Source organism: Echinops telfairi, unplaced genomic scaffold (genome assembly GCF_000313985.2).
Source record: "Echinops telfairi isolate 266 unplaced genomic scaffold, ASM31398v2 ScPeMD7_3533;HRSCAF=4204_0, whole genome shotgun sequence".
Lineage (NCBI taxonomy): Eukaryota > Metazoa > Chordata > Mammalia > Afrosoricida > Tenrecidae > Echinops > Echinops telfairi.
Window position 1 is genome coordinate 7,203,237 of NW_022107431.1, and position 8,145 is coordinate 7,211,381.

The window sequence follows — 8,145 nt, forward strand, 5'->3', positions numbered from 1 at the left end:
CTCATAGATCTATTTCCTCATCCTCATATAAATATATTTGCATATGTACATATCTTTATCTAGACCTCTATAAATGGAGGGCCAAGTTTTTACAATCACAATTAGCCCTCTTAATAATCCCAAAGAAACCAAATAATCCTATCAGCATTCTCCCCATCCTGCCCCCATCTTCTCTTAGACAGATGGAGGAAAAACAAAATACCCCTCATTAGCATGGTCCCACCCAGTCGTTTGGGGGGAATTTCAAGGACTTTGGCTAGGACACGGGTGTCCTAGTGGCAAAGTGGTTATGCATTGGGCAGTAGCCCGTAAGGTCAGTAGCTTCAAACTCCTTGGAAGATGGGACTTTCTATTCCAGTAAGCAGTTACCCTCTCGGAATCCCAAAGGGCCAGTTATACCATGCCCTACAGGGTTACTGTGAGTTGGCATAGACTTTGAGTTCGGGTGGCTGGCTGTTTTTATGATATGGATTTCCAAGCCATATCAGGTGAATCATTGCACCACGACTTCCCCTCCTCCCATCAAGCCCCTCCTCAAAAAGTGCCAGTGATGGCCGCACATTGACTGAACGAGCGCCCTAAGGCAGATACTTGGACTGGATCCCCAGCTGTGTGGTCCCCTCTCCTGGCTTCCTTCTCCATCGGCATGGTCTGCGGGATTTGTACAAGGATTGGCGGTGGCTGGCATCACGGCTGGCACACGGCGTTCTTAGTTGCCAAGTCCACTCCCAGTCAGGGCAACCTCGGGTACCACAGAACCAAGCGCTGCAAAACCCTGTGCCACCTTCACGACTGCTGGAGTGTCTGGGTCCCTGGTTGGAATCAGGGTGTCTTCTGGGGGACTGGCCTTCCCTTCCAGCACTCGGGCAGTACTCTACTGTTAGTCCTCAAGGTTTCACCAGCTGGTGTTCAGAAGTAGGTCACCAGGTTGTCCAACTTATCCTGTGTCCACCGTGAGTGACCCAGCTGCTCTATGAAACACCAGGAGGACAGGTTCCAGTGTCACAGGCACAAGCAAGCCACCTCGGTATGACAAGTCAACAGATGAATGGTAGAAATCGGTATTACAAGTCAATGGAGTTTGTGTGTGTTCACATTGGTTCTAATGCATAGAAAGAAAAAAGAAAAAACAAAACTCACTGCTATGGCGATCACACTGACTCATAGCAGCCCTATAGGACTGCTATAGTGTGTTAGTCCAGGTAGACTAGAGAAACAAATCCAGGGAGACACATATGTACATAAGAAAGAGCTTTATATAAAGAGTAATTGTACATTAAGAAAACACCCCAGCCCATTCCAGATCAAGTTCATAAGTCTGATATTAGCCCATATGTCCAAAGCCAATCTATAAAGAAAGGCCTCTTCAGACTCAGGAAGCACATGCAATAATGCCAAATGCAGGAAGATCACAGGCCAGTGGATGGGAAGTCTTGTGGATCCAATGGTGGTATAAGCATCTCAGAGCTGGCAGGGGTCTCCACGTGACTTCTCCAGCTCTGAGGCTCTGGCTGCCATCAGCCTCTCTCCATGTGTCTTTTCAGCTGCAATGTCTTCCAGAGAGTCAGCCTGTGTCCCGCCTCCAACGAGCTTAGCACCTCCAAATGAAGTCATCAAGCTGCAATCTGATTGACAGACTAAGCTCCACCCCTACACTCTTATGCCTCAAACTGACAACAGATTATGTAACTAACTCAGACAGGGTAGAACTGCCCCCTGTGAGTTTCCAAGACTGTTCACTCTTCATGGGACCACTCAGCTCGGCTGGTGGTTCTGAACTGCTGACCTTGTGGATTGCTGACCAAGGAGTAGCCCACACCACCTCATAGTTGTCCATCACTGGTCAGATGCATTTATATCCCCTGAAGGTACTTTCCATCCTTGAGAATGTCCTTGGCCAGCCTTGCAAAGAGAAGTGTGGTCTTGCAGGAGGGCAGTGGGGGGGAAGCCTCATGGCTTCAGTTTTCATTCCAAAAAAAGATTAGAAGCTAAACACATTGGGTTTGGGTGTCCCCAGGGCTACAGGGTTGATGAGAAGGCAGCGGAGCAAGCACGATGGGAAGAGGCCTCAAAAAAAACCATCAAGGAGACCACGAAGCCTTGTCCTCGTTGCCACGTGCCTGTGGAAAAAAATGGTAAGTCTGGGCGAAACCAAAGATGAGGGTCGGGTGAGCTTGTCTTAGATGGGGGTCCACTCCATGGCGACAGTAGGCAGGAACTTCCTAAGGAATCGAGCAGATGTATTGAAGCAGCCTTGCAAACGTTAGACTCTCCATTCTACCACCTCAAGCCTTTGAACCTTCTGAGCCCCAAACTCCTCATCTATAAAATAGAGCCTGCCCTCTGAGCTACCTCGGGGCCGGTGGGAGAACCACAGGCCATGGTGAGTTGCAGAGGACCGATGAACCCGGGACTCGGCAGAGAGTGCTGTTGGTGTGACGCTAACTCATGCTGATCCTACGTACAACAGGACAGAGTGCCCCAGCATTGGGTGCATCTTAGGTTTGAGGAAGCCCCCTGTGGCCGCTGTGTAGTTGAGTGCCTTCAAACCAAAGGGGCTCCTCTCCCTGCACTCGTTCAGACAATATGCTACCATCATCCATAGGGTTTTACTTGCCTGGCGGCCTGCAGTAGACTGCCAAGCTTTTCTTGCTAATCTGTCTTAGTCTGGAAGCTGCGCTCAGGCCTGATGAGTGACCCTGCTGGTATTTGAAATAGCGGTGGCCTCACTTCCAGAATCCCAGCTCTAACTCACTGAGAACAGAACAAGATATCGCCCGGCCTGTGCCAGCCTCACAATCCGCCCTGTATGAGCCCATGGTTGCAGCCACTGTGCCAATCCATCTCATTTCGGGCCTTCCTCATCTTCAGTGGCTCACTTCCGGTAGATGCTTCACTCCGAGTCCCAGCTCCATTTTCACCAGCTTTCTTCAATCTAAGGGCACACTGCCAGACAGAGGGTGGTATCCAGGAAGTCCTCGTGCTCTGTTATTAATGTTAGACATTGTCTTCCATTCTAAGCGCAAAGAGGAGAAAGACGGAAAGTAAGAGTGAGGGAAAATCTCCAACCTGTTGTTTCCCAAAATGTCCCCAGTGGTCCTCTGGTCTGAAGAGCTGCCCTGGGGGTGGGGGGAGGTCATCATGTCAAACAAATTTGCAAATAAATTCCTATTCTCTCCCTCCTCTTGGATAATCATAATATTACAAAGCAACTTTTACTGAGCACTTACTATATGCCAGACCTTGTTCTATGTGTTCTACAGCATAAAAATAATTCAATCCTCCCATCAACAACCTAAGGGAGCAACTACTACATTCACAACAAAACCAGCTGTCATTGGGTCTGTTTTAACTCCCAGTGACCCTAGAAGGCAGAGTAGAGCCACTCTCTAGGGTTCCCAAGGCTGTAGGTCTTTATAGGAGTAGACAGCCTCATCTTTTTTCTGAGGAGTGGCTGATGGGTTCAAACCACCGACCTTCTGGTTAGCAGCCACATTCATGACCCACTACATCACCAAGCCTCTTCATTCACAAGATACATTAGCATATTCAGACACCTCATTCGAACCTACAAGACAGCTGTTAATTTTGTTTGACCAACGGGCTTCTACATTTTTGGGGGGTCATGAAATTCTGTGTTCGCGTCACACCAATTCATATCCCTCTGTGTACTTGAACATGCTTTGGCATGATGTCCTTCTTCCACCTGTGGGAACCTGTCTTCTGTTAGGATGAGGCTGCTATGAGTTGGAATCTACTCGAGCAATGGATTGGTGTGGGGTTGGGGATTGTTACGCTGGCTCCCAGAGTGATGCACAGCGAACACACTTGGCTGCTAACCAAAAGGTTGGAGTTTCGAGTCTACTGAGAGACTCCTTGGGAGGTGAACAACAACAACAACTGGTGATTCACTTATTGGGGCTGGGGGGGATCAGTCCCTGAGAACCTAGAGAGGGCATTTCTACACTTAGATTCCACATTTTTGGCATTGGTAGAAAATTGCCTGACTGTTTTGTGCATTAAGGGCAGGTGTCTGGCTGCCCAGAGTGCTGGGGTGCAGGGCGAGAGGAAAGCTGACAGAGATGGTTAGGGTCTTGAGTCGTCTTGTGTGGGTTCACGCTGCTCAATGGTTTGCTGGTGATGTGCCCTCTGTTTGTGATCTGAAGTGATCATCTTCCATTTTGCACCACACTGATTCTCGCCTAACAGCCTAGACTTTGAAGCCTAACCATGTCAGTAAGTGAGGAGTAGGTGTGTGTGTGTTGAAAGTTCACACTTGGCCTGCCATGATCCATGACCCTGGCACCTCGCAGCAGCCAGCCCAGCAACTGCTATCCATTTAGTCCAAACCCACCACCACCCAGCATGCACAGAGACCTTTCTAAACTTGAAACTCTATGACCCGTGGGAGAGAGAATCAGAAGCAGTGTCACAGATGAGAACTGGGTTGCAGCACCTGCAACAGCTCTCCCCACCCTCTCTTTATGGAGCACCCTGGTTGTAGGTGGGTACCAGCTCTGATGCTATGGAGTGAGACCCAGAAGTCCCATCCCAGACACTCAGTGTCCTCTTCCCTCACATCTGTCCAGTAGCACAAACAGGAAGCTGATGCTTGCCGAGAAGCAAGAACCGTCTGAGCCCAGCTGTGGATCACAGGCCTCCTCAGGGGTGGGGATAGGATGCTTGAGCCCATGAGTTATTCTTACTTATTTTCATCCTAGAGCATTCCTAGAAAATGCAGTGGGTGGGCAGGTCACTCAGCTCGCTGCACTCACTGGTCAATGTAATCAAGAGAGAGAGCTTTTTTACTGTTGTGACCACTCCTCATTGATCAGTGTTGTCTTGCTTAAAGCTCAGGAAGATGTAAGGGAAGTAATGGAGACAGACCTGTTCCCACGGGAGAATTTTCAGTAGCTCATGAACATGAGCCAGCATTCCATTGCAGTGGTATTTAATGGATGCACATTTAATACTAAGACCTCATTTTATGACCACCAAAGGTTTTTTTAATTTGTATTGTTTGTTAAGGATAATCCTAAAAAATGATGAGAATACACATTGGCACAACTCTTGCCACCTGAGCTTTATATATTTAAAAATTTCTCATGTTTCCATCCTTTGACCCAATAATGTCACTTCGGGAAATCTATCCCAAAGGACTAAACTGAAGTGCGCAATACAGATGTGCACGCGCTGTATTGTCAGCAGAGCCAGGCTAAGAGCTGTGTTGAGGAAAGCCCAAGATCATCTCAGTGTTCAAAGTTATCAAGATGCGGATATGTTGATGATGCTAAGTTGGTGGAGGCTATCAGAGTCCTCAATTAGGAGAGCACTCCTGTGTGATGATAAAGCCATCCAATAAGCTGTTAGCAATCGCAGGATACAGCACCACAGGTTAAGAGCATCCACTCTGGGCTCCTACTGCTTGATTAAGAATCGACTTCAGCCACATCCAGTGTGGCTTCTTGGCTTCAGTCTCTTTGTCTCTGAAATGGGTTGATAATAAGCCATTCCTTAAAGAATTGACATAAGAAGAAAGTGAGTTCAATAACCTTGTACAGTTTCCGTGTAAGGAAAGAAATCATGGGGAATGCTCCCAAGTCATCTCAAGTAGAAAGTCTCAATTCTGAAAGAGGCCCTGTGGCCTCAATGTTGAAATGTATATCATTATAGCTCATAAACTAAAAAGCTAAAACTCTAGCCTTATCCAGGAGACCTACAACTGAAGCCTTTGAAGGCTTTGAAGCCTACCAACTCCGATGGAAACCACTGTGCCCTCTGTGAGCAGAGATAGCTGGTTTCCTTCTCTCGCAGTTCTCAGGAAGCTGGTCGCTTATTTCACATCCAGCTGAAGCCCAGAGAAGTCCATTTTCCCATTGCCTACTGACTCGCCTTCCAGATGGTTTGGGAACTTCTCTTCTCTCCTTAAATTTAATGGTGGACTTGATGGCCAGAGCCCTGGTATTGAATGCCCAGGGTAGGCTGGCCCCCTGCTGTTGGAATGTCAGCCAGCACACGGAACTCACTACTGAGGGAGCCCAAATCTTCTTCCTGTAAGCCTCCAAAAATTATCAGCAGCTCTTGCTTGCACTTTCCTTTCTGCTAGAAAGCTTCTAGGACTCGGTCCTTGGTGTTTCTCCATGCTGTAGGATCCAGCGCATCGTCTGTGTCCATTCACTGTAATGCAAATGGTTCGTGCTCTCAGCTACTAGCCAAGTGATTGGAGGGTCAAGTCCACCCAGAGATGCTTCAGGAGAAAGGTCTGGCGGTCTACTCTGAAAGGTCAGCCATTGGAAACCCTGTGGTTCTTCTCTGACACACAGTGGTGGCTACTGTATCAGAAGGGAAAGAGAGCTCATACTGTAGGCATCCTCTTTTCCTGGCTCCTTTCTGCTACTGCTGCTGGGCTATTCTATTTTTATTTTTTGCAGTAGAGGTTTCTTTATAGCACTAATACTCCCTAGCCCTAACATTGGGGGTAGAATACAAAAGCTAGCTCAACTTTTCATGTGGCACTATTTCAACATTTCATTGAGTTTGGATATGTTGCTAATGAGCTCTTTCTGCCATTTTAAAGAAGCTTAGTGATGTTGTAATACCAGATTGGTGTGTCTTTTCAGTTCTATTACAAATATATAATCTCTAACTGTAAGTTGAATATGAAGCCATCCTCAATGGAAAATGGGAAGCTTTCCTTGGCTCCCCCGTGTCTGCAGTAGTGTCGTGCTCTTCACAGAAGACCCAAAGGAAGGGGAATGCCTGGGACTTTCCGTGTATTTCAGTTATCCCGACGCACATGCCTCCAGTCACATGTCCATAAATATTCATACATTAGTGAATGTTCTCTTGCCAGATTCCTAACAATAAAAGTGAAGCTGCACTGAAGCAATTACTTGGACAATTTGGCGTGAAAGAAGCGAGTTGAGATCATTGGTCAACTTGAATAATAGAGAGCAATCCATTTGATGCACGACGCCAGCAAAGAAGTGAAGATGCAGCGTTAGGCTGACTGCCCTCGGAAATTCAGCCGACACAGATCCCCGCAGGAATCACACACGTGCTCTCCCCTGACCCCTCTCAAGACTGGACTATTTCTAGAACCTGGGAAGATAGGCTGGAGACCCAGCTCTGCACCAGCGTGAGCGCGAGCCTGAAATCCCACAGCTCTATGAAATCCTCCCCACTTACAAATACATAACCTTCAAAAAGCCCTGGATCGGCTCGTGTCTGTCTCACAAGGATGAAGTGGGATAACATTCAGGATGAACTGGGCTCACATCTGGATGAGCCCCAAACCAGACCCGGGATGGCCAAGTTAATGCCAATGCAGTGTGACCCTGCAGGACAGAGTAGAAGCGCCCCCATAGGGTGTTCGCAGCCAAGGGCCACTTCTTTCTCCAAGGGGGTGGCTGGTGAGTTCAAGCCACCAACCTTTTGGTGCGTAACCGAGTGTCTCACCATCGCACCAGCGTTGTGCCTGTCAACAGATGTTCGTTCCTTAGACCTGAACACACCAATTTTGAACACGTCATCAGGAGAGACCGTTGCGAGGAAAGGGCAACATTTTCGGCAGAGGAGGTCAAAGGGGATGAGAAGCAGCCTCAATGAGATGGGCTGACACAGCAGCTACAGCAGTGGACTCCACTGTGTTTCCTGTCACAAGGATGGCGTTGTACCGGGCAAGGCTTCGTGCCCGGGTCAGTGAGGGCCCCTTCAATGGGAGTCACTAGAACAGCCACCAACCCCAGCAACAAACTGTTCTTGGCTTAATTAGGAATTTTAAATGGCATTAAGGAGCATGCTGTTGGTAGGGGCCTTGTGCTTTCAGGTCGGTTCCGACCCATTGCGACTCTCGGCACAGCAGAAGGAAACACTGCCCGCTCCTGCGCCTTCCTCACAGTGGGGTTAAGGAACATGTTCCCCATAAAAAGTAGATTAACAGCCCTACTCCTGTTTTGTCAATATTTTCCCCAACAAATAACACCAAAGAGACATCCAAAAACTCATCCCAGGGGGGACAACAAACCCAGGGACAAGGGAACAACAAGCGATCCAAATTGGAGGGGAGGTGGGTGTGGGAGACCTGGTAGGGCAGGATCAAGGGGAACGTAACAAAGAGGAAGTGCTGAAATCCTGGTGGGGACT

General features: G+C 48.2%; 1 protein-coding gene across 4 annotated transcripts in view; it reads left to right on the forward strand.

Moving 5' to 3' along the window:
• The window catches only part of PRKN (parkin RBR E3 ubiquitin protein ligase), a 1,413,568-nt gene that overhangs the window by 1,401,831 nt on the left and 3,592 nt on the right, over positions 1–8,145 (forward strand). For 3 of the 4 annotated variants that reach the window (XM_045294462.1, XM_045294464.1, XM_045294463.1), the window contains one exon: positions 2,018–2,135. The exons of the other annotated variant lie outside the window; for it this stretch is intronic. In XM_045294462.1, coding sequence (XP_045150397.1) covers positions 2,018–2,135 — 118 coding nt within the window. The remainder of the gene's footprint in view (positions 1–2,017; positions 2,136–8,145) is intronic. 4 annotated transcript variants of the gene reach the window in all.